The 26,838-nt window shown below is 44.9% G+C and overlaps 1 protein-coding gene across 4 annotated transcripts in view; it reads right to left on the reverse strand.

The window, feature by feature from the left end:
• Nucleotides 1-1,578: 1,578 nt before the first annotated feature.
• MCOLN2 (mucolipin 2) overlaps nucleotides 1,579-26,838 on the reverse strand; it is a 55,110-nt gene continuing 29,850 nt past the window's right edge. For 3 of the 4 annotated variants that reach the window (XM_036026361.1, XM_036026358.1, XM_028512820.2), the window contains 10 exons: nucleotides 25,537-25,621; nucleotides 25,337-25,433; nucleotides 23,571-23,670; nucleotides 17,080-17,192; nucleotides 15,742-15,891; nucleotides 14,073-14,174; nucleotides 13,847-13,969; nucleotides 6,945-7,151; nucleotides 5,426-5,547; nucleotides 1,579-2,388 (listed from right to left, as the gene is read on the reverse strand). In XM_036026361.1, the coding sequence (XP_035882254.1) occupies nucleotides 2,352-2,388; nucleotides 5,426-5,547; nucleotides 6,945-7,151; nucleotides 13,847-13,969; nucleotides 14,073-14,174; nucleotides 15,742-15,891; nucleotides 17,080-17,192; nucleotides 23,571-23,670; nucleotides 25,337-25,433; nucleotides 25,537-25,621 (1,136 nt within the window). In that variant the 3' untranslated portion in view covers nucleotides 1,579-2,351. The remainder of the gene's footprint in view (nucleotides 2,389-5,425; nucleotides 5,548-6,944; nucleotides 7,152-13,846; nucleotides 13,970-14,072; nucleotides 14,175-15,741; nucleotides 15,892-17,079; nucleotides 17,193-23,570; nucleotides 23,671-25,336; nucleotides 25,434-25,536; nucleotides 25,622-26,838) is intronic. The other variant, XM_036026360.1, reaches the window with a different exon arrangement.

Here is a 26,838-nt window from a genome sequence, read left to right on the forward strand (position 1 = left end):
CTTTATGTTCTGACATTTAATCCTCACAATCCTTACTTGACAAATGAGGAAATCGAGGCCCAGTGTGACCCGTCAAGGTCCTATGCCTCCATCAAGGCAGGGAGACTCAGAGAGCAGAAGGAAGACGGGAGCCCAGGCAGATGGGCTGCAGACTGCACGTCTTCTTGTCTTCACTGTTCCCTGGTCCTATGGGACCTGTCTACTAACAGGGCGGAAAATCAAAATGGAAGAATGGCTCGGGTTTCAATTCAATGCCAGGCTTTGCATGAGTTATCTGACCTAAATGCCAATCCCACAGGCTTATCATCCCCACTTCCAAGCAGAAAGTGACTTGCCCAGGGCCACAGAGCTAAAGGCTAAGCTGGGATCTCATCTCAAGTCTGTCTGGATGGCTCCCACACTCACGTTCATTTCCACCACCCCAGTCAACAAGCTTAAGGATGTTGCATCTGGCTTTCAGGGGGTGACTGCCAACCAAGAAGGTACATTCTAAAAGAACTGCAGATCCCAAAATGAAACCAGCAGGTGGAAGGGACATGTCTCCTAACTTTCACAGTGAGCTCTCCAAGCGGAGGCTGAGGGCAGGAGAGAAAATGGTTTGTTCCAGATGTGTGTATTAGCAGTTATAAGAACACATCGTTAGATAAAATCTGAACAGGTAACACAGTTGGTAAAGTGACAATTGTTTAAAATTATTAAAAAGAGAGAAAACAATGCTTTCACAGATACAAGGTAACCTTGAGAAAAGATTCTCCTTCTGAAAGTGTTCTGTCCGGCTGGAGGGAAAAGAAATAACAAAAAACGTGAAAGTCAGTGAAAGAAAAACATCGTTAATTTCCTACTCCAACGCTTGTCACAGCTGCAGATTTCGCAAAAGGCTGCAACGGCAACTCTATTCAGAGACAATTAAGTATGGGGGTATTCTCGAAGTACGTGATCTAATTGCGTACCTGATTCTGGAGCCAGCAACTGACCCCAGAAACATCAGTTAAATGGTCTCATCAGCTTAAAAAGCCAAAAATAACTCTTGACATCTTTTGGTAACAAAAGTAGTTAATCAAAAGTATAATTTTAGGAAAGTATTCTGTGTGTCCACACGAGTCACTCACTTTATGAACTTCAATGGTATTACCGTTAAGTTTCCCGGCCCAGTCTTGGTGCAGGGACGTGAAGAAAATGTGGGACAAGGAGGAAGAAAGGGGTATGGGATGGGAAAGCTGGGAGGGGAGGGGCGGGGCTGGGAGGGGCAGGAGGGAAAGAGAGAAAGCCCTGGGCTGAGGGTCCTGCTTAATTCAAATTCTGTTCTTCACCAATAAATCTAAAACAGTTGACCCCTGAGATAGCTCAAGTACGAAATAAACCTATGCATGGAGTAATCTTAATCTCTGAAGTCATTCATATAAATATTAATTGAATGACTTCTATTTTCTAGCCTCCTTGTCTCCTTTGCTGCTTTTAAGAAAGTGAGAAATCCCTTTTAGAGACCAGAGAGTTGACAGAAATGTGACATTAATTTTTTGCTAGGTAGACAGATGTTAAGAGATTCTACATTTAAAATAAAATACTAGTAATTCCATATGTTATGATAAAAATAAATTTATTTAGGTAAAAAACACCATCTTTCCTTGCTTGGCAAGGGTGAGTCCCCGCCATGGGGGAAACTGTCCATTTGTTAAGATGAGCGAGCACAGCTACAGGTGACCTCCGCCCGCTGTGTGCGCGCAATCAGCCCCGAGCTCAAGGGACAAGGTGTCTCCTGTTCACCTCGCTCACTGTGCCAATGGTCACTTCATATCCTACTGAGAAAAACCACAGGAAAATGGGCCAGGAAATGTCCACTGCCAGAGGTCTTTCTGTGGATTTAGATGTCATCTTAAATGGCCTAATCATTTTCCAGCTCGAGCCTCTAATTTGGTATTGCAATCAAATTTGTCCCTGTGCAGACCATGAATTAACAGACATCTTCTAAGCCAAGAATCACTTAAAAAAAAAAACCCTATGTGAGGATAATCACGCATCTGTAAGTGCGTGGTTTCCAACACCATTCTTTTGCACATTCTGAAATATGATTTTTTGCATCCTAACATTGTCATGTCATAAGTTACAAGAATTTCATAATCACTGGTCCATTGCACTGATGCCCAGTAGTTGGTGTGGTCTGTGCTTCACCATCCAAGTGTGCAAAAAGGAACTTGGGAACTTCAGTTGTGGTCAGCCAGCTGACAGGCTTCTTTCCTACTCCACACAGAACATCGGTATTTTTGGACATGCCAGTCCAAGCCATTTGGGGGTCCCTCCACATTGTCACTGGATAAGGAGCCTGCAACTCGATTATCTTTGGCAGAAGAATTTTAGTTAGGAAGTATCAAGTGGTCATCACTTTCTTTCCTGCAACAGAAAGGAGGAAGAGGAAAGAGAAAAGAGAACAATGACTCAAAAATCTTTGACAAGGAATAGGAATACTCCATATTCTAAGCATACATAGGTTATCAACATGCTAAGTGAAACGTTAAAAAGAAAAAAATTAAGAGAGGCATTTTGCATTATTTTTGGTTTGAGTAGATGCTCTTGGCAACTTCAAGGAGCTGCCCACCTCTCTGGGACCTTGCACCTCCCTCCTTGGACAAGGCCTTCCTAATGACTAGAACAGTGGACTGTCCTCTGCTGCAGGAGAGAAGGGGAAAGGTAAACTCTGCATCTGTTCAATTGAGCACATCTTCCCAGAGAACCACATTGCAGGAGAGCTGGAAGGGGTGTCAGAGGTCATCTGCTCACCCTCATGACACTGAGGAACCAAGAGGTTTGGGAGAGGTAGTGGGATACGGTGGGTAACTGGCAGGGTCCAAAACAAAACCAAGGTATTCTGGTGATCAGGCTGGAGGCTCGGTCGATAGTTGGAAGGAGGGTCAGTCTGTGGTGGTTGCTGGACTGCCTGGGGAAAGAGTGAGGAGGGGCAGAGCTGTGATTGCCAGGGCTGCCCGTCACGGTTATCGCAGTCCTGGCGAGAAGGCCCTTCCTAATCCTCCAGTTCCTCAGGGAGGGCTTTCTCTGACAGTTACTCTTCATTCAGACCCTTCCTCCATTCTTTGAGGAACATATCCATTCTTTGGCTCCTAGCCTTTAAACACAACCAGGTGTACTTAATTTTTTAATCCTCCCCTGAGGATATGTTTATTGATTTGAGAGAGAGAGAGGAAGGGGTAGAGAGAGGGAAACATCAATATGAGAGAGAAACATTGATCGGTTGCCTCCCATATGTGCTCCAACCACGGATCTAACCAGCAGCCTCTTGGTGTATGGGATGATGCTCCCACCAGCCGAGTCACCCAGCCACCCAGGTTGTACTTAGTTTTTTTATAAAGTCGAAGCCATCACTGTTCTCAAGGCCCAGTACAATCCAATTCCTTCCTCATGCCCTACGATCTTCATTCACTCTCTGTAGGGTCCACCAAACCCACCAGACCCAGGCTTTGATCAGATTATTCAGCTAAAACTGTTCTAGCTGATTTCACCAACCACCACCTTTGGTAACAGCCACTTCTGTTTTTATTTTTGATATCCTCTTTTTACAAAACTTTCAACATCCCCATTTTTCAGGTGATTTCCTTTCGTAGACTCTCCTGCTCCATCTAATTCTTTCATTAAAGATGGGCCAGACTGTCCTTTTGTGCCAGGCATCTTCTCAACAACCTGTAGTGCATGCATCTCAGGGCCAATGGTCCGCTGATCGTGGTCCCCACCACTCAGACCAACCATATAGTCAGTCTTCAAGCCCGCCCCTCACATCTCGTACTTACTCCACATGGCTGCACTAGAAAACATTTAATAACCTCCTGGGGCTTTTTATGGCGCAAACCAAGGGACAAAAATCAAACACAAAAAACCTATCAGTTACTTTCCAAAATTCACAACTACATTCTAAGATGATTTTTTTGTTGTTTACAGTTAACTTTACATTAGAAAAGCAACTTTGAAAGACTTTCCTTATACAAGGTGCCTCTTAGGAAGCAGCTGCCTATTAAAAAAAATTAATTTCCTTTTATCCCAGTTTCCATGGTAACAACTTAATGCTCTGAGAGGATACAATGTGATTTTAAAAACTTAACTCTTCTCAGAAGACCTCCTTTCATAGTTACCAGTCAGTCTTTGGAAAGGTTTCAGTCATATTTCAAATCCCAAGAAGGGGTAGGAATTGATTAACGGGAAATACATCCTGTGGTTTTAAGCTGCAATCATGTTCCCCCAGCTTCCTTCAGAAATCTGGATGAGAGAATCTTTCTCAACACACATGGGTAGGGGATACTTTGCATTAACAACCTGCTCCCCTGACTAGAGACAAAAACAAACATGGGTACAGTTAAAAACACCCTGGCTGGAGTGGCTCAGTTGGTTGGACCATTGTCTCACGGACTGAAAGGTCAAGGGTTTGATTCCCAGTCAGGGCACAAACCCAAGTTCGATCCCTGGTTGGGGCATGTACAAGAAAGCAACTGACTGATGCATCTGTGTGTGTGTGTGTGTGTGTGTGTGTGTGTGTTTCTCTCTCTCTCTCTCTCTCGCCCTTCCTCTCTCTCTGAAAGCAATGAAAAACAATGTCCTTGGGTGAGGATAAAAAAAACACTATCCTCATCTGACCCCCACTCTAGTTCCCAAACCAGTAGGCTTTGCCACTGAGGTGTGCAGTGATTTTCAACTGGCGTGCCCCAGGGATTTGTAAACCGTGCAGTACCTGACTGCTCAGTCAGGGCACTGACCTCTTTCCCCTGAGATGGTCAAATGAAAAATGACAACAGCCAACACAACAATAGCCATCCGGTGCGAATGAATCGAAATTACACTTTTTTTGTCATGTCAGCAAAAAATACAAAATAGTTTTGATGTTCTATGTGCCACAAGAAGGAACGCACTGAACATCTCGGGTCTAGACCACTTTCTTGTGTGTCCTGAGGGACAGGAGTGAAGCGCAGCTGGTGAACGAGGAGCTGCCGGCGTGCGTGTGCAGCCCAGGACGTGCGCAGCCTCCGCCCAGGCAGGCCTCCGGCTCTGGCCTAGGAGGCTCAGCTGTACCACAGACTGTGCAAAGGGAAAATGCCCTTGACATTCTCGGAGCTCCACCTCTAAAAGCAAGAGCTTTGACCTCTTCCTTTGGTCACTTAAGAGTTCACCCTCTTGACTTTAGAGACATAATTCACACCTTCTCATAATAATCTCATGGTATCCCCGTGAGAGTCCAACCATGCCAGGTGGCTTTCCACTCTGTTTTATAAGAATTCATTTCTAACGCTGATTTCAGTGGGAGGAAAGCTGAGTTCTCTCCCACAGTCAGCTGATTTCTGAGAGCAGGGTTTACCTCAAAAGCCTCTCTGTTAGGGTGCAGAGCCACTCACCTCAGGAGCACGGAGACCTGGCTAAACACAACACTGACCTCCTCAGACAGCAGACGCAGCACTGGAGGGCTGAGGGCTGCTTCTGACACTGCCCCCGGCTACCACATTCCTTGAGGAACGCCTGCAGATCCGTCACAGGAAACCCATTCTGCTGGTATTTCTTTAAAAAAGCACACAGCATTGTTACTGCATTCATAAAGCATGAGAAATTGCTCCCTTTGTCAACAAACCAAACCCACCGTTGCTAAAATGAAACTCTCCGACATTGCTAGCTCAGCTCCAAGAAGTGATATGAACAGTAATGAATCAATCTGTCAGCCCCAGAAGGCCCAGTGGGGCTCCCAGGGAACAGAACAGTCCAAAGGGAAACGCTAGAAAGCAAGCCCGGGGCGAGGCAGGGGTGGGGTGTGTGAGTGAGGGAAATAAAAGAGATAATCTAAAGTCTAAAGTTTTAATGCTAATGCAAGACCAGGTAAGACTTCCCCTCCCCCTCACTGCCAAAGTACAATCTGCCTGAGAAGTAAGTAATCTCTATTGCCTCTACTTTTATGGAAGGTGGTCACTTAGGGGGGAAGAAGGCAGTGTCTGTCTTTCAAGTAGACATGAAGAGTCTGAGACCCCCTCCCCTCAGGCTAAGTGAGGTCATCCACCAGCAACCAAGGCTGGGCCCACGCACAGGGACACTGTCACGTCAGAGACAGGGACCATGTGGCAGAAGTGAGCAGCAATTCTCTCTCTGTGCCCGGGACTGCTGTTAGAGCCAACCACCATTCCCACATGGAAACTGATCTCCCCACGCACTCGAACAACTGTGCTCGGGAGCACTTCCCACGGATGCGCTTCTTCTGAGTCAGTCTGAGAAGGCTCAAGAAGAGGACAACGCCCCAGATGCTGCCACAGCACTGCCCGGGGTGCTCTGATGCTGGTCCCAAACGGGACTTTCGGAGCAGGACTGTCCGCTGCAGGGGGCTCACCACCGGAAGCAGCAGAGCTTCCTTCAAGCTACAGCCCGGTTCAATGGACGTAGAGGGAAAGGATACAGAACCCCATCAGGTAGCTTAGGAAGACAGGAGGCCAAATAGCCACAAGAGCCTCAGCTTCCATAATTTAAAGGTAACAAGCACCACACAAATGGCTGTATCAGCCAGTGCATGCACAGTTCCAGCATCTGAACAGTTGTCAGGTGGGGGTCGCCCCTTACCGCTGAAACCTACCACCACTCCAAGCCCAAGTTCCAGGACCGGCGGGCACACCTGTCTGTGCTGGGACCCACAGCCCAGCCACGACGAGATTCACCAAACTCAGCCCGTCCACACCCACCGCCTCTCTCCTTCCCCCCACACCTCCCAACCAGCCCGCCCTGATCTGGGCGATGGGGACAATGTCCTAAATTCACATTGAAAATCAGCTTCCAACATCCAACAAGTTTCTTTTCTACAAAACCTCAAAATGTGAGTAAAATGTTGTATTTTAAGTAAAAAAAAAAAAGTAGTTCCAATGTTCCAATATATACAGAATTTACAATTTTCTTGGCAGGAAATAGTGATAATTACTAACCTTAATGGTGTCATAAGAATCTGTAATAAGAGCAATGAACAGGCTGAGGATCATATATATAAATAGGCTGATGAAGGAATACAAATACAGGCGACTGAACAGCCACACCAAGATGCTCTTCTGCTGGATCTGAGCGAAGGTCGCAAACATATCATCACCGTTGACCAGAGAAAACAGACACTCAGAAACTGTATTCAGACCTACAAACTGAGAGGGGGAAACCAAAATCAGTTTTTGAGACATATCATCCAAAACAGCAGAGAAGTGTCCAGCCAGCTCGTTTTGTTGAAGCTGCGGTCATCGTCCTTATGAGGGACATTCGTGCGAAGGCAGCGAGAAGGCCACGCGCAGGGAAGCTTCATTCAAGACTCCCTTGCACACCACAGTCTCTTGACATGTCCCTCAGGTTTCCCTGTGTGTTTTTATATATTTGCAGTCATATCATCTAACAATTCTGGATCTTGATTTTTTCCACTTAACAACATCTTATTCACACTTAGCATTTGTTATATAACAGTCCGTCCCTTAGCAGTGTAAAGTTTAACTCTTTCCTGTCACTGGATGTCCCAATAATGTTTATCATTGCAAAGAACAATGTAAATGAACGTTTCCAAGCATAACACTTTTTTCCTATTTTGGGGTCTAAGTGATTCACATTTTTAAGGCTACAATCTGCCCAACAAACTGCTTTCTGAAAGAACTGTAGCAACCATATCCTACCATCAGCAAGGATGGACAGGCCTGAGGCACAGGATAGGCTCAAGAAAATTTTGCTACACAAATGGTTTCACTGTAGCCTTCCCACCCACCGGCCTGGGTAACTTCAGCACACTGAACACTGAAGGCTGTCAGTGACAGGAACTTGAAGGATGAACGGCCTGCCCGGTACCTCCTAGGGCTCCCATGCTGACAGAGGACAGGCCGAGACCGAGATATATTACAATGCCCAGTGGGAGAGCCTGGGTGGGCGGTACTAGGAAAGCGCCCCTCAGAACTAGGACCGGAAGGCTGAGCTCACCAGTGAGAGGAGAAAGGGAAGGATTCGCTCAGTGAAAATGGGGGAAATGCGGCGCCGAGCCTTAGAAGTGTCTGCAGAGGCACGTCTGTGCCACACTGCCAAGGGCAGGCCTCCTTGGTCTGTTACATACTTGAAACTATTGCAGGCCAGGCCTGGAAAGCAGTAGGAGATTGCAGCCAGAGGAGTGGTCTGATCTATCCCTAAAGGGCACCCGTGGCACGTGGAAGATCTCCTACCAGGGGAAAAGCCGAGGACAGGGATGCTGGGAGGGAGGCATGCAGGAGCCCAGGATCGCAAGGAGCCCAGTCAAGGCTGGCAAAGGAGGAAATGGAGGAGGACATCAGTCTGGAAGGGGATAAGAGGAAAGGCCTCTGAATAGACTCAGTTTACACAAGGCAAATTTGATGGGCCAGGTAGGAGTGTGGTGTGAGGTAGCTGGAAGCATGCACCCGGAGTTCCAAGCTGGTGGGGGCTGGCGTGGAACACCAGTGGATCCTGCAGCCAGCATCCTCGCTTAGGTGGCGGACCACCACCTCCCGCCACATTGACTACAGACAAACAGCAGGTACTAAATAAGCAAACATCCTAGGGCCAGAGGGTTAGCATTAGATGAAAGCTTCTCAAGGATGATAATGACCTAACAGGCAGAAGATAACATGGTTTTCAGGAACACAGAGGGAGCAAGTTACTGTGGAGTTTTGAAACAAATTCTGTCCTTAGTGGTGGGGACTGTGTGTCGGTGTGGCTTTGGGAACAGCCAAGTCCTGGGTGAATGGAACATTTCTACTTGGAAGTTGTGCTACCACTTTACATGCAGCAAATAAGACCTCCCACCACCCTAACCTGGAACTGGGCTTTCCTTCCACACCTCCCTGTTCCCATCGGTGATTTCAGTCTCCTGCCCAAGAAACATTTACTCCAAAATAAGCCGGGACTTCAAACTATGTGTTGAATTAATTAATCTCGCCCCTCTTCAACCCACTGGTTGTTGCCCCTGTGTTTCTCTGATCCAGTCTTTCTACTTCACTCTTATGCCATACTTGTATCTGGATCATTACAGAAACTTCCAAGGACGTCTTCTTCACGCCAACCTGTTCACCCTCCAGCCCAAGCTGCAGTAAAGTCTGAACTTCGCAGAATACGACCTCCTGGTCATTTCTCTTGCATAGGCACATACAACATCTGGATGCAAAGTAAAGGCCTCCTCTGCATGGGTGGCCTCTTCCCATCTCCTGTGGTCACTACTGCCCTGTGCTCTTCTCCCCCCCCCACAACACCAGACCCAGTCTCCGCCTTTGCCTCATGGAGTTTATTCTCTTCAACTGATAGCTTCTTCTTCTGTGTCCAACAGAAGCCAGTGTTAAAAGGCTATTTCAAAGTTTACCTCCAGACTGGTTGCCTGGGAAGCTCTGGTCCCTCGTCTGTCTCAGTAAGAACCACAGTGTAAACTACTGGTTGGTCTTCAGACTGGTTTTGAACCCACTTCTCCATACCCCAGCTGGACGGCCAGCACCACGTCCGGCCCCCCTCCACCACGGCTGGACGTGCGGGATGAAGTCCCTGTAACCAGGGTAGCGGACACAAATTTAACCCCAACAGGGACCACGCCCAGGCCTTTACTGCACCAGCAGCAGCTCTGAAGCCACTCTCCATAGAGACCTGCAGGGAATATCCAGTTGAGCAAAGCACAACAATATGCAAATTATTTAACAGTAAGACAGGAAGTTCTCAGAGTAAATATTTTCCATCCCCACCAGTAGCCTTCAGACAACAAAGTTAAAACTGGTTTCTGTGGGAGTCAATTATAACCCTAACAGCACCATTAATAATTTCTATTTCTCACACCTTCTTGTGGAACCTGGTCAATTCCTTCCTTTTGTCTCAAAACCCCTAACAGTCTACACTTCAGGCTCCGGAACTGCGAATAACTGGTTGGTCGGCACATACCAACTTCACGAGTTTGCTTCCAGGGCTGTGACTTAGTGTCAGGCAGGACACAATGCCTGTCTCAACATTAATGTCCCTCACAGTCACTATACTGCTCTCTCCTCTCTGCTGGTGAGATTTATTTTAACCCACAAAAAAGTTAAAACAGAGACTCAGTGAGGGAAGTGATTGGTATACACCCTGTCATTTTGTACCACAAGTGGCTGCGAACCAGCCAGTTTCCATGACCCAACCCCACAGCAGAAGGGAGCACTAGAAAGACCCAAGAGGAGGAGAAATAAGGCCCTCAGGTGTGTCCAGTCCAGCAGAACTGCTTTTACAGGGAGTTAGCTTGGTTCTTAAGAGCTTGTAAGCCCCTGGGAAGCAGGGAATGCTGTCTCTCTGCTTCTTGTCCATGCAAACATTGTGTTGAATCCCTACCATGTTCTGTGCGCCATGCTGGACACGGGGAATGTAAACAACAATAACCCATAGTCACTGGCTTCGGGAACTCAGCCTAGAAGAACCTGACAATGCTCGGTGCACAAGCGACATTTAATGAATAGTAAAGGCATTCCCATAAGGAGTCCACATAGGTTCTATGGGGACCACAGTGAGAACCCAAGTGTTCATTTCACAAATCATATTTTGAAATCAAGCCAGAAAGAACTTTTATTTGAATGAAAACATAATGTGCAATGGCTTATGTCAGAGAATGACATAAAAATTGGCTGCAAGAGCAACTTTAGGTTAAATGTTTTTACTGGCTAAGAGTTCTTTTGAATAAGAGGGGTGCTGGGCTAAAGCAAGAGGCCTTAACAGCAGGAAGAAGTGGTACAGGTTCTGCCAAACTCTACCTGCGGCATCAGCAAAGTCCAACCATGTTTCAATGCCTTGGTCTCCTCACTTGGAAAATGGAGACGATGCAAGACTACGATTTATTCCTGACAGCAAAAAAATCCTCTGGAAATGTAAAAGCCACATTAGAGTAATGTTCTTCCAAACTTCATCTTGAATTATTAAATATCAACAGTCTCTAGCCCTCTGGGCCCACACCTCTTGAAAGGGCTCTGAGCCAACGTCCATTAGTGCTGGAATCAACATCGGTTGGACACTTCTTTTATGTTTTCCCATTTCAGCTGGACTGTTGAAATCCAATGTCCACTAGGAAAACAGGAGGCTGAAATGTGGGTCCTGCCCCCTTGCCTGCCATACAGCAGTATAAAACTAGCTTTCCTAAAACCTCCCCTTTAGAGTGGTTGGCTTGTTTAAAGAAACAGTTAGCTTCTACAGTACCTGAGGTTGCTATGATTCTAAATCCTAGAAAATGCTCACTGTGGTGCCCAGCCTTTGAAGGCTTCAGGAACTACTGAAGACCTTCTGATTCAATAGATACTGACTGGCAGAACCTGAAAGTGTTCACAGTTTGAGCTAATTTGTGTGGGGGTGGGGGGAGCCATGCAGGGGCCAGGAAACATTCCTAAGTTCAGATTCAAAGAAACAGCAATACAGAGAAGGGAAGCACGGAAGTCCTGAGTCACACTGAAGATCTGCTCCTTCCACTGACTAGTGCATTCACTGGATTAACCGAATTATGCCTGTCCCCGGTGTGTCAGCCTGGGTAGAGATGGGAGGCAGGAGCCATCAACAGACCTGCTAGCAGCCCTAGGGACAGCCTTTATGCCCGCTGCTCCTCCGGGGAGAAACGGAAGGCTGGTGTTAAGTGAGAGGCACAAGGAGAGAGGTGCCACATGCAAAACGGGAGCCACCAGCCACACACGACTGTGGAACAACTGATGGGTGGCCAGGAAAAAGTGCACCCTGGATTTTAAAGATTTTGTATCAAAAAAAAGGGTAAAATATCTCGATGCTTTCTATTAAGTACATGCTGAAATAATATTTTGGATATATTGGGTTAAATACAATATATAATTTAAATCAATTTTATCTGTTTATTTTTTTAAATTATTTTAATATACCTAGAAAAATTTAAAGACCATAAAGGTCTAGAAAATTTTAAAGTACACACAGGGCTCTCATTTGCAGCTCTCATGGTACTTTTATTAGACAACACTGGCCCAGAGCATCGCAATCTCACAGGAATTCTTTGAAAGGATAGAATTGAACATATGGAAATGCAGTCAGATTCACAAAAGCAAATAAGGTCATTTTCCACAAGGTAACCCTGACGCAGGTTGAGAGAAATCCTCTCATAATTGATCTATTCCTTGGTCAAACGAAATGCTGTTTTGTAATGGTCTGTTACAGATAATACCAAGAAAAGCCCTACCGGGTATAGGTTGAAGCTTGTGGATTGGGGTCAGAGGACCCCAGGGGACCTGGGTGCGAATCCTGTCTCTGTCATTTACTAGCTGTGTAGCCTCAGGAAAGTTATCTAACATGTTAAGATCCCTGTTTTCTGTAAAAAGATAGTATTTCCCTACAGAGCTACTGGAGAGTTAACATAGCACATAGCACTCAAGAATGATAGCTGTATTAATAAAATTCAAGCAACATTATCTGAGCATCTTCCAAAATAATGATGGGGTAGGAGAGATGAAGAGCAAAGGAGATAGGACCGCTTGTCAGCAAGGCCTTGTAGCCAGTCAATAAAAGCCAAAAATCTGTTAACTTGGTATTTATTTCACACAGTGCAACACTGCCCTCTAGTGACAAAAATTTGGAGAAGCATCCACAGAACAAAACAAGTCAAGAAGAAAAATGTAAATTTTCCTTGGGTACTAAGACAGTAAGTTCTCTGGGTCAGAGAGATCTTATCGAAGAACAATTTTTGCTCATAAGTCACCTCTAAAGCAATGGCATGAAATTGTAACAGCAACAATATTATCCAGATCTACTATTAACCCAGAGAGTGTCACTTTGTTGATTATACAGTTTCTCAAACAGGAAAACAAGAATTCTCTTTGGATGTACTAAATGCAACCCTTAAAGAGGAGAAAGCCTTCGTGTGTGGCAGATTACAAAAGCGTATATTTAAGTAGGACAACACAGAAAGCTTGAACTTGTAAATTTATAAACCAGATCCAATCACATATTTTGTCTAAAGCAGAAATCAAGGTCAAAACTTAAGGCTGCGCTGTTACACAAGCTGCAGTGTAATCCTTCGCATGTTATTTTCTTGCAGAGCACCTCAGCCAAGACAACAGAGCCTGGGCTGCGGCAGCGATGAAAGGAGCGAGAAGGCAGTGATGCTGTGCACAATGCCCGACACGCACGCACAGGGTGCGGGCTGCTGCTCTTTCTGTCGTTGTCCCCATTGTTCCAACTTCAGAGGCCCATGGAAGGAAAACTACCAGATGTAATAACTCCTTTCGTTTTTTAGTTTGAAAACAGGGCCTACCTGATTTCATTTCCTGATGCCAAGTTATTACTTTAAGACAAGAAAATATGAGCATAACTTGGATGTCCCTGAGATCATGATGCTGACAGAAGCCCAGCACAGTTTAAGATCCAGACGCTGATCTTTAATGAGGCGCAGAGGCGCGCTGTCACCAGAGCCACTGCAGAGGCAGGACGCATTGTCGTCTTACTCATGCACCCAACGCGGCCCATTGCGGGCTCTCTGACCACCTTCACTCTCCTTGGCTAATTTGGATGGAAACCCTAGTACTTTAACTTAGAAAGATGTCACAATAATTTCCCCATCTATTTTCATCTTATTATAGTGATCTCATGTCTAAACATCTCTTATCTGATGGTCGGCTGGGTTGACATGTGACCCATAAGCTGGTCCCAGACAGCTCTGAAATGTGCTCTCTAGTCTCTCACAGTAGCTTCCCTGAAAAGGAAAAGGGGAAGAAAACCATGGCAATGATATGGGCTTCCTGGAATCAAGGGAACGTGCTGGAGGAAAGTGAGAAGGAGGTGAAATGTGGGAAACCCACTTTTTGGGGTCTCAAGTGACTAATTTGCAAAAGGAAGAATCAGCACTACGCACCTTATTGTGATATGGGCCTAAGACAATCCAGCCGCAGAAGGTGTAGCCCAGGTAGATCATCCCAGCGCAGGCGCAGAAGCGAAGAACTTTCGGCAGTGAGGCTTGCATTGTCAAGATGAGCACCTGAAAACACAGTGGCAGATAGGGGACATGGAGGAGGAGCTATGGGACCCAAGGGAGAAATGAATCGCAACCCCAGAGGCACTGCCCAAGGCTGCATCCTTACATTATATTTTTGGAAGTAACCCAGGTATCTGATGACGCCAACCCAGACGAGAAGTGTGGATGTTCCGAGCAAAATGCTGCACAGGTCGTAATTTGTGAGGTTCTAAGGAATGGAAGACAGAGGTATGAGTGAAATATTCTACTCCGGTTACTCATCTCACTTCAAGTTCACTGGAAAAGAACGGACAGCCTGCCTCTCTGTAGCCAATACAAAGGGTGTTTTTTTAACTTGTAGATAATAGAGAGCACAGTTCTAACTGTGTTTCTGATTTTTGTGCAGTATTTCAATTGGCTGAACTGATAATAATATCCTGAAACAGAAAATGCATTAACCTAGGCATTAAGTAATATAAACTGATGGTGTTTGTTAAATATGAAACAATACCAGTCAACAACTTAAAGAAATTTTGTTAATCCTCACCTAAGAATATGTTTATTGATTTGAGATAGAAACATCCATTGTCTGTCCCCTGTACATGGCCTGACCCAGGATGGAACCTATAATGTTCTAGTGTATGGGACAATGCTCCAACCAACTGAATCACCCGGCCAGGGCCAGTCAGCTGCTTTTGAAGGAAAGCTCAAACATGATTTGCTAATACAGTTCCTGCTCTCAAGGATTACTATATCTAATTAAGGAGACAAATACACAGCCATGAGTTTAATATAATGTACTTAGTGCAGTAAGAGATAGAATGCTGGCTTGTCATAAAATGCCTACCATGGGCATGACCCAGAGCAGAGCCAGGCCCAGAGGGTAGGCTAGGGGAGAACATTGCAGGTAAACGGGCAAAAGGCTGAACCAAGGCCCAGTGCCAAAGGCCAGAAAGATGTCCTCGAGGCGCGGTATCACTGGATCAGTGAGATCTAAGGCAGGAGAGGGAGGCAGAGCTAAATGACAAAGACCTGGACGCCACTTCACCCAAAGGGGCTCCCGTAAGAAAGGACTGTAACGGCAACATAGACACTCCCAGAAACATTCTTCTGACACCTGTGTGGACGGATATGAGAGATGCAAGGCCAAAGGCGGACAAGCAATGAGGAACCGGCTGTAACAATCCAGACCAGAGAGAAAGTTGGCCTGAAGGAAGCCAGAGGAGGTCAGAATGGATGAGAGGGAGGGACGTCAGCATCAGGTGGAAAAGTCGGTAAGATTTCCCCTCTGACAGCAGAGCTTGGAGCGGAGAACAGTTGGGTGAGGGAGGAGTCAAGACTTTGTCATAAGATCAAATCAACCGAGTTACACGTGGTGTCAGGCCCCTCGAAGACACTCTGATATTCCTGCCCTTGCCCCTGTCTGTCAGAGTGCCTGCTGGTCAGGGATGGTCACCACTGGCTCTTGACATGGCTAGTTCATGGGTCAGCTGTTCCTTCTGTGACTTAAAAAATAAATGAAACCCACCCAAACAACCAATCTTCTCACACCTGCATTCCTATTCTCAAGATGCTCCCAAGTTTCCTGGGGATATTCCCAGAAACATCACCTTTCACAGAACATCAGCTTCCTTATTTTCCCTTCATGAATCAGGTCAGGCTTCAAATGTGGGGGCGTGAGAAAAGAGAAAACATGAGAATCGAACTAGTCTCCACAAGGCGTTTGTATCTTAAAGGACATGATGTCACCCAGGAGGAGAGAAACCAAAACAGATTTAAAATGGGTTGCCCCTCACCTTGACTTGAATTTCCATCTTCAGGATGGATCCAACCACTGTCATTAGGTCGCTGATGATCACCAGGATATACCACCCGTTGACGAACTCCCACTTGTCAGCGTTACACACATGCCGCTTGTACTTCTCCAGGAAGAAATGTACAAATCTCTGCAGCAAACATTTTAAAAGAACATTTCTTACAAACCTCAGTGCCCTCCGGGAGGAGAAGACAAATGCAACACAGTGCTCTTGCCTGTAGAATGATATGGCATCACCCTTCCCTGTTCACTAGATCCACTTCAAGGCTGGAGATGACGGCCCACACTCTTCCCCCAACCTGCCCAGCCAGACTCCGGCGTTCCAGGGCCTCCCAAGGGAACTCAACCATTGTAGGCTATGCACTCACTTCAACAGATTCCTGTAAAAGCTAACCCAGTACGTCCCCACTCTTTTCCATGTTATCAGCTCATTCAACCCAACAGCAGACTATGAATTAGGCATTGTTGGCCCGACCTTGCAGAGGAGAGAATGAGGCATAGAGAGGCGAAGCCAGGACTGGAGATGGGCGGTCCAGCCCCACCACATGTGCTCCCAGTGCGCCCACCCCACTCCGCTCTGGCAGAACCCGGGCCCTGACCTGGGATCAGAGTATCGGGCCACCTGGGGGGAGGGGCAGTAATGGACATGGGTATTTAAAAAATAAGTTGACAAAGGTCAAGAATGAGAAAGATAGAATATAGACTGTTCTCTTGCTCCACAAATGGTATTCCGATGACTTCCTGCACCTGACCCCAGTCTGCATTTCCACTCGTACCACAGACCAGGGTAAGTTTGTGGGGAGCTGGGATACACATAGAGTCACAAGAGGTCTGAGAGTAAAAAGGGAAAATGAAACTCAGGGGAGAATTTTGAAACTATTTAAAAACCGAATAGAGTATTTTATGCTTCATTATAACCCATTTATCCTGCCTCCCTGTCAAAATGAACTCTGGTTTGAAGACAAAAGACGAAACCCACACGTGCTATTATTCTGCTCTTCAGATGACGCCTGAATCAAAAGGGTCTCACTCATTCTAGAAACAGTCAAAAGCTTGAGAATTCACCATCGTGTACCTGTGCTTATCAGCTCAGTTTTAAGCAGGATAATTATCTGATCTCACCTGATGTGAGGTGGGAGCTTTTGCTCACCCTACACACCTCAGGCTGAGGCATGCCTCCTAGGGGACACCACTCGAAGGAGCTCATTTGGTCAAGGGCCCCAGAAAGTGAAGGATGACCCAACATCAGGGCCCACTGTTCGGACACACTGGAGGCAGAGGCCAAGAGGGGAGGAAGAACATTCAAACACACACTTACCTTGCGTAAACTCAGAGCAAGGAAGATGGATCTTGTGCACAGAGTCAGGGAAGCCAAGCAAATCACAATGACGAACGCATCAAATGCCAGCACATACTGAGTGTTTTTCTGACCTGAGGAACAAAAACAGAATTCAAAGGTCAAACTCACCTTACCTGGGAATAATTTCTGAACAAGATGGCAGTCAAAAAGGAGGTTCAAATGATAAATTCTTAAACATTAGGAACCAATCACAAAGCATTCACTCAAAAGTCTACAAATAAGGTATAATACCACCCAATGTTAAGATTATACATATAAAGGCATAAACTCAATATATATACTAAATGCATTTGCAAATATTCACTGTAGAACAGAATTCAACAGAAGGTCGTCCATTTGAGCTCCACTCAGAACAGGCAAAACTACTGACACACTCTGAATTCTTTCACATAAAAGCAAAAACATCAAGTTCTCCATCAATGAGGGAACAAACAACTGAAAATACCACCAACTCAGACTCTGCATTTCAGCTTCTCAACCTTAACCATGCACTTCCCCAGCAAAGAGTGCCCTTCAGTAAGCTCTGCCTGCACACGGAGAAAATAACCTCTTGGAATGGTAGTAAGAAGGAGAGTAGTAATGATTTATGTCTTGGAGCACAGTAGTATGGGGAACATACTAGAGGAAGATAAAATTGTAACCTTAGCTTCTCTCAGGCTACATGGTATTGTCCCAAATCCCAGCCATGGCTCTCGCCTGCCTGGTGCCCTGCGCCCTGCCTGCAGTCTCATCACCTGGGCAATTGCTTCTCTTCCCCCACCTTCTCTACCCTGAGGCCACACTGGTCTTCCTCCTTCCCTGCTCCTGCCAGGTTCTCTCTCTTGCCTCAGAGACTTTGTACATGCTGATCCCTCTGCCTGGAACAGCATCCTCTCCACAACACATGTTTAGGTTATTCTTTTTCAGCCTCAGGTTTCAGGTTGAGTATCTTCCTCTCAGAATGAAATTCCCTAGATTCCCATCTTTACTAGCCTTGCCCCTACTCTTTCATAGCATTCACCGTAAGTGTACGCACTGATAGCTCCTTTTAACTCCCCTTTGCCTGATGACCACTGAACTTGTAATTATGTCTTCAAAACAGCACAATGAGGAAGAGAGACAGTGTAAAATGGGAAAGAACTTGGCCTCTGGAACCTGAAAACCTGGGTCTGAATCTTAGCTTTGCACTCAGAAGCTGAGTAGCTTCGGAGAAAGTGCCTCAGTTCCCTCATCCAAAAAAATGGGTAGAATCAAAAAACTACCTATCATGGGGCTGTTGTGAGGATTAAGTAAGTTCATATAGGAAAGCACAAGAAACAGCCCCTGGTAAATAACAACAACAAACATTTTTTGTAATGCCCATCTTCTCCACTAAATGATTGGCTCTGGAAGGTGGAGACCATAAGTATTTTTCAACATTACAGTGACTTTGCTTAGCATAATGTTTCAACATGCTTACAAATAAGTGCAGAGACTCCAGCAGAACATGAGAAGAGAGAGCACTGAGTAATCTGCACCAGAACTTGTGAAGGTCCGAGCTAAGTCAGAGGCAGAGAGGGCACAGGGAAGTGGCGAGAGATGGAGCAGAGAGGCAGAGCGGCCTCCTGTGGGGCCTATAGGAAGTAAGGAGGAAGGGCCAACCGGGCACGACTCCTGGTTCTCTGTCTTCAGTAAACTGAGCTCCGTCTGGATGTTCAGGACAGGAGAGGATGCTTCGGGGGCAGCTAAAGCCATGGGTGTGGGCCAGCCACTCAGAGAGACCGCAGAGAGACATGCAGACTGAGGGGAGGCAGTCAGGAATGTCTGAGAATTAGAAGAGGAAATGAGCTCAGGAACCAGATGGAGAAAGGCCCAAGAAGGCAACGAACGGGATTGGGGACAGGGAACCTTCCAAGGAGTCTAAAGTCAGAGTGCTGCTGAGTGACATCCCTGCAGAGAAGGTGTTTAAGGGAAAGAACAGAGTGTCCACAGACTTATTAAACACAAGGGCATGAGCAACTGCGGCACGGGTGTCTGAGGTGAAGCTGCTCACCCAGTGGGTTACAGCCGCAGCCCACTGAATAAATGGACCGCAGTGAATAAAGGTAACTCACTGTGCAGATTATTTAGCCTCGCCGAGCCTCAGATGCCGCGGCTACAAAATGGGGGAGCAGCTGGGCCTGCCTCGCAGCTGCCAGGGAACCAAGTAAAACAAGCCGGGGCCAGGCCTGTTAGAACCATGCCTAGCACATACCACTGCCACCCACCCTTCATTCTATACTTCAGAAGTTTATGCAAGTTACCTCGAGACAGCATCTATGGGTAGGTAAGGAAGCAACTTAACTCTACCCCAATCCCAGACCACTTCGGGTTGGTTGGTTTGTTTCTCTTTTTGGACCATGGAATGAGGCAGAGGGAACAGAGGCAGTTCTCAGACAAATGGGATTCACAGTCTTGTAAAACACAAGGACAGCATCTAGTACCTTCCTTTCTAACACATAACTAAACAAAGCTCTAAGACTGCGTGTAGTGAGAAAACTGAGCCCAGGTCTAGAAAGATAAACCATCCCTCCTAACAGAGAAACCTAACAGAGAAAACAGAGTATTCTTTTAATTTATCTATGGAGAAGACGAGTTTGGTGTGTTACAAAAAGTACTTTCTGAACATCGTAATTGTTTTCTCACTCGATCGAAGCTCTGTTATCCCTTTGGGAACCTTTCCCAAACCTGGGTTTGAAGAACACAAGTCCAGAGAGATGCCTCAGCCAGGTCGGCTAGGGAAGCCCTTCACCCCGCCCAGTCCTTCCGGAGGCCCGAGAAGTCCTGCACACACCACCCCTGCCCCCTGGCGTGGCTCTCACCCCGGGCTGCCCACACTCACTAAAATCCTTTTCCCTGGGACACCCATCCCAACACCCATCACAACACCCATCGATAGGGAGTCCTGCCCACCAACACCTCCTCCAGCCCTTCGTGCCCAAATTGTACATTCGTAAAGTCAAGTTGAAGTGGAGATTAGTGGCACTCTGGGGGACGGGTACTCGAAGTCAAAGGTAACAATGTCTGGCTTGTGTGTGAAAATGGACGTTCCCTCCTTTGTCTGCCTTGAATAACAGAGCCAATGATGAGAGGGAGAGAGACGCCTCAGGGTGAGTATATGCATGAGAATGAACTCAGAACATTTTGGAAGTAGTGCAAGGTTCCCACCAGACATTACTCTTGCCTTTGTCCCACTTCCTGTCTGTCTGCTTCCCCCGTCAGAGCCATCAATCCACCAGCCTGCGGCAGGGAATCGGGAGGCTCCATTTCCTAAGCTAGTTTCCAAACTTCAGCTTTTTAGGGTTTTCACATTATCACATCATTTTATTTTAAATTTATTTTAAATTCCCATTTTCCTAGAGACAGAATCTGGTTTCTTAGGGCACAGGTCTGGACGTCTATTAAAATATCGGTGTTTCTCCTCACTGGCCACAGGGGGGAGCCAGACCTCCTTTCTTCTTTTTTAAACTCCTTCAAATCATTTTATTATTTAATTACAGCTAACATACATATTATATTAATTTCAGGCATATATCCCAGTGATTAGACATTATATAACTTACTAAGTGATCATCCTGAGAAATCTTATACCCATTTGACACAGTATATAGTTATTAGAATAGTGACTATTCCCCGTGCTGCACTTTGCATCCCCATGACTGTTCTGTAACTACCAATCTGTAGTTCTCAACCCCTTCACCTTTTTCTCCCATCCCTACCCTCTGGCAACCATCAAAATATTCTCTCAGTCTATGAGTCTGTTTCTGTTCTGCTTGCTCATTTATTTTTTTTTTTGATTCAGTTGTTGCTAGGTATATATTTATTGCCATTTTATTGTTCATATTTTTATCTTTTTTCCATTATTATTATTATTTAAGAACAACAAGAAGACACCATTTAACATTTCATGTGATACTGGTTTGATGGTGATAAAAAGAACCAGTTGAAAATGAAAGATACACTAACTGAAATGAAGAATAATTTACAGGAAATCAATAGCAGAGTAAATAAAGCCAAGAATCAAATCTGCGATTTGGAATATAAGGAAACAAAAAAGCACCGAATCAGAACAGCAAGAAGAAAAGCAAAATCCAAAAAAAAGAGGGTAGTACAGGAGCCTCTGGGATAACTTCAAGCATACCAACATTTACATTATAAAGTTGCTGGAATGAGAAGAGAGTATGAAATTTTAAATCTATTTGAAAAAAAATAATGACAGAAAACTTCTCTAACCTGGAAGGAAATGTGCAGAGAATCCCAAATGAGATGGACCCAAAGAAGCTCATCCAAGACACATCATAATTAAAATGCAGAAGGTTAAAGACAAAGAGAGAATCTTTTTTAAAAATCTTTACCTAAGCATAACTTTTTAAATAAAGATTTTATTTATTTATTTTTAGAGAGAGGGGAAGGGAGGAGAAAGAGAGGGAGAGAAATATCAATGTGTGGTTGCCTCTCATGCAACCCCTACTGGGGACCTGGCCAGTAACCCAGGAGTGTGTGCCCTGACTGGGAATTGAAATGGTGACCCTTTGGTTTGTAGACCCACAGTCAATCCACTGAGTTACACCAGCCAGGGCTTAAGCACAGCTTTCTATTATTGATTTTAAAGAGAGAGGAATGGTCGGGGGGGAGGGGAGGGAGATGTGAGAAACAGACATCAGTTGCCTCCCATAAATGCCCCGACTGGGGATTGAACCCACAACCTTTTGGTGTACAGGACAATGCTCTAAACAACTGAGCCACGTCGCCTAACAAGATAAAGAGAGACTCTTAAAAGTATTTAGTTTCCTACAAGAGAGCTACCCTAAGACTGACTGTCAGCTAATTTCTCAACAGAAACTTTGAGGCCAGAAGGGATTGGCAAAAAACATTCAAAGTGATAAAAAGCAAGGACCTATAACCAAGATTACTCTACCAGCAAAGTTACTGGTTTAGGATTGAAGGACAGATACAGAGCTTCCCAGACAAGAAAAAGCTAAAGTTCAGATCTCCTTTCTTCTGAATATAGGAGTCCTGTGGGGAGGAAGGAAACCATGTTCTGCCAATAGGTTTGACTCATTCAGTCATAGTGACTATTCCAAACCATAGCTCATATATGACAAAAGTTAGCTTCTTTTGCTAAAAATAGCTGCAACCCATACATGGACTAGAAAAATATGCATCTGATCTGGGTGTTTTTGTGGAAGAGTGTGTCTGCTGAGGAATAGTAACCATTTTTTTAACAGAAACTGAAACCATATATTCTAATCAGTGGTTTAAGTCAGTTACTAGAACTTTGAAACCAAAACTTCAAAATCATCAGGGCATATAACTGAAGCAACAAGCAATGAATTGAATCTATTTTTAAAGTAATCTAGCCCAGTTAGGAACCACAGGTATATTTATATTTAATTCTGTTCTGATAACCTAGTCAAAGGCAAATTCAGTTAAACAAAACTTATAAATTAATAAATACTGACCACCCATCATAACATCCCGAACCCTCAGTGAGAACAGGCTGTGTGTAGCTCAATTCAAACTGTGGATCAAGAGGTGTTTTCTGAGTCGTGACTGAGTAGGCGACCTGGTGTTTGTACAGGCTGTTCTCTGGGCTCCGAAGTCCCTGATCTCTCCCCATTGTCCAGGGCTCAGTTCAAAGCACACCTTCTCCAAGAACCATTGCTAGATTTTATTTCTCACTCTGCCCCAGTCTGAATTAACTTTTGCTTTCTTTACCCTCATGCCTTTTGTATTTCTAAGACTTAATGCTATCCATAACACATTAGAGATTTTATAAGCATGTCTAATGCCCCAACAAAGGTGTTTTCTTTCTTTTCCAGAATGCCTAGCAATTACTATATGCCAACTTTATTGATTTTAGAGAGAGGAAGATGGGGGAGGGAGAAAGAGAGAGATGTGAGAGAAAAACGTAGATTGGTTGCCTCCCATATGTGCCCTGACTGGGAATCGAACCCACAACCTGTTGGTGTACAGGACAATGCTTCAACCAACTGAGCCACCCTGCTAAGGCTATCTGCCAAATCTTGTTCTCAATGCTTTGCTTTACATTCTAACTCATTTGATATACAACATACTGGAAAATAAGTACTGTTATTGCCCTCATTTGGAAAAGAGATAATGAGACAGAGACAGGTTCCATAATTTGTCCAAGTTCACAGGCATAGGAAACAGAACCAAGACCCAAACCCAGGCAGTCTGGCTGCCAAGGCTCTACCCCTAACCACTGGGCATGCTGTCTCTCCTAAGAGGGGTCTAATCAATATTTGCTGAACTAAACAAAAATGCAAAGCTTTTGGAGATGCTTTAAAGAATCTAATGTTCAAGATGTGGTTTTCTGGAGTCCTTTCTTCCTATCACCATCTGAATGAACCATTTAAACACCTGAATCCTAAAATAAAATACTAAAAAATCATCCAAAGCCACAATGGGCAAGCATATAACATACTTACCAGATCCAGATATGTTTAAACCTTTACATTCTTCAATGTTAGCATTGCTGTCAAAATAGATTTTGATTTTGCCGCTGTGAGCTTTGTTGTCGAAGGTAATCTGGAGACACAAGTGTACAGAGAACAGAAAGTATGACTTGCTAGATTGACTCTGCTTAAAATTTTAATGGCATGCAAACATTATCTAATCCAAAAATTGTACTGACGAAAATGTCCTCATCACATGAATCCTTCGCCACTTTTATTAATGAAAATATATGGTCCAAAGGCTGAATGTATTAAGTTCTACTAAACCCACAGGCAGATTCAGAGAAATCCTGAAGCAAAACAGCCCACCAGTTCCAGGAACAAACATGAGATTCACCAGTATTTGACAAGACAACACAGTGACCTCACTGATTACACTGAATGGAATTTAAAAGAACTTGCTTCCACTCAGCCCTTTGGGTATGAAATTCTAGGTTTTTACTAGGTTGGAGATTATTTTTCTGTTTGCCTCAAGTGCTACATATAATGCTTTCAGAAATGGCAAAGATTAATTCAAGGCTGCCAGATCAATTGAGATTTCCAAATATCCCGAATCTCCCACATTACATTTCCATCACTTAAAATTTGTGAGTGAAATATGCTGGGTATTTTAGACCTTGAGGGAAGTATTTTAGATATTTCCCTTGGGGAAAATGAGGCCTTGAGTGCCAGGCTTAGTGGAGGTTTAGTCATAGCTTGTAGGTATAGAAAGGAGGTCTGCAGGTTGAATTCTTGAAGCTCTGGTTTGGTCATAGTGAGATTCTTGGATGACACAGAGCGTGGCTGGTGTTCAGAGATGCGCCAATGCTTGTGGATTTAATCATAGATCAGCTACACTTCCAGCTCTCAAGTTCTTTGCCTGCAAATTTTTAAAATTTTTTTCAATGTGTTTTGTAATATGTAGATCACCCCAGGGCAGTGAATCATGATCTTCTCTGCCAGAGACATTCTTCCTTACCACCAGTCACAATTAATAATTACTTTTATTTCTTTGTTCACTTGCTTTTCTGTCTACCTCTTCCACTAAGCTGCACGCGGCCACTGCACCTCCAGAGCATGGCAACGTCTGGTGCACAGTAGGGGTCCGTTACTATTTACTGACTGTTGCACAAAGCACTCTTCTGAGTTGCTAAGACAATTATATACAACTTTCAGCTCAGCATCCAGTTTTGCTCTTCCATAAACGTGAAGGAGGGAAGAAAAGGAAGGAAGGAGGGAAGGGTATGAAATTTCATGAAAGTGAGAAGACAGGTCACTCTCCCCACAAAAGTGCACAGTCTCTCCCATTGCGCATGCCTCGTCCCAAAATGAAAAAGGCAACAACCAGTCCTCTGCAGAGTGGCCTTGGGCCTTCAGATCAAGGGGCCGGTTCTGCCTGCAGGTCTGAAAGCATTTGCTGTGTTTGCGAAGACCTTCCTCTGAAAGTGGGAAAAACATTATGGACACTTAAAACAATCATCATAAACTTTTAAAAAACGTATTAGAAGAATAAAAGGTCAAAGTCGATTTTGAAAACTTATCTTTTCAACTGAGAAATTTGGTTTTTGAAACTTGGAAAGGGCTTGCTTCATTTTCAGAAGTAATCGTCTCTGGATCAACAATGCCCTAGTGTCACTACATGGGTTTAAAACACAACTGCATCTAACACATGCACAGGCTGGTGTGTTTTCCACTCCACATCCACTCCAGAAAGAGGAGAGAAAAATGATAAAAAGTGACTCAGTGAAATAGACACTTGCCGTATTCTGAAAGACGTAACAGTCTGGTAACTCTCGGGACAGAATCCTCTGCAGGTCAATGCCTTTGAGGTGAAAGGAGATTTCAACTTGCAAGAGCCTGAAGAAAAAATAATACAAGGTATAAATTGTCAGCATCTTACTGTCTACTCTCCTGTCCTCCTCCCTATCTCCTGGGAAATGAGACTTAAAACCTTATTTACCTATAAAACTCCAGTCTGAAGAATGATGAGTTCTTCCAGCCTGGAGGGTTCTCGGAGAGGGCCTGGAGGTCCAAGTGAAGACAGTCTGGGCCAACGAAGAACATTGTTTCAGGCAAGAATCAGATGCGAAACCCAGAGGACTGATGTGTGAGGAGGGCAGGACACTTCCAAAGTATCTCCCAAAATACTTATGGATTATACCAGGAAGACTAGGAGCTCACAGTGGAGAGGCTGGCAGGTAGCAGTGCCCTACCCAAGTGAGCGCAGTCAACATCACCAGTAATGAGATACAGAGGCATTGTATACCTCCTGAAACCATGGACTGCTTGTGTGGTTTTCCCACCAAAAGGCACATCCCCAATCTTGTCATAAAGAAACAGAGAAGTCCAAAGTGAGGGACATTGCACTGTTTAAAAATGTCAAGGTCATAAAAGTAAAAACAAACAAACAAAAAACCCCAACAACAAACCAAGGAACAATTTTGCTCCAGATTGAAGGAGACTGAAGAGGCACAACAATATGTGATCCTGGATCAAGGAGGTTGGGGTCAGGGGAGCTTTCTTTTGCCAAAGAGAATATTAGGACAATCGATGACATGTGAAGAGGGTTTTTAGATTACAATATTGTACCAACGTTTATTTGCCCTTTTGAGCACTGCACAGTGGTTATGTGGAAGGCCATTCTTGGGACATGCACACTGGAGTAACTTACAGGTAAAGCGTCACCCTCTTGTTCTCATACATTGCAGGAGGACTATTTAAACACAGGGAGAATGAGAAAGCCAATGTGGTAAGATGTTACCATTTGGGAAATCTAGATGAAAGGTATACAAGGAAATCTTTGTGCTGTTTTGCAACTTTTCTGTGTTATCTGAAACTTTTTCAAAATAAAAAAAATACAGAGTAAGGAAAGGAACTTAGGTTGTATTCAAATAAAAACAAATTATAGCCTCTGAACTATAAAAGAATGATTCCAAGAGCCTCACGTAAAACTCCGTCTCATTACTGTGCAGCCCAACACCTTGGCAGGAACCCGAGGAGGTCTGGAGCTGGCAGGCATCTTTCAGAGCCACGGGACCCTCACAGGCAGGGCCACTGCACAGCCAGCCTCGCTGCCTCTGGCTCAGGTGCGGCTGCCTTTATCCTCATGGGAACGCCAGCATCTGGTTCTCAGTAGGAACTCCAGAATCCTGGCAGACTCAATGGCCAATTCCTTAAAAGTCTTCTCCCACGAATGCAATTCTTTATTTGCTTATCTATCCCCTCAACTAGAGGATAAGATCTTTGCAAGCCAGAGCACACT

The sequence above is a fragment of the Phyllostomus discolor genome, chromosome 5 (genome assembly GCF_004126475.2).
Source record: "Phyllostomus discolor isolate MPI-MPIP mPhyDis1 chromosome 5, mPhyDis1.pri.v3, whole genome shotgun sequence".
Lineage (NCBI taxonomy): Eukaryota > Metazoa > Chordata > Mammalia > Chiroptera > Phyllostomidae > Phyllostomus > Phyllostomus discolor.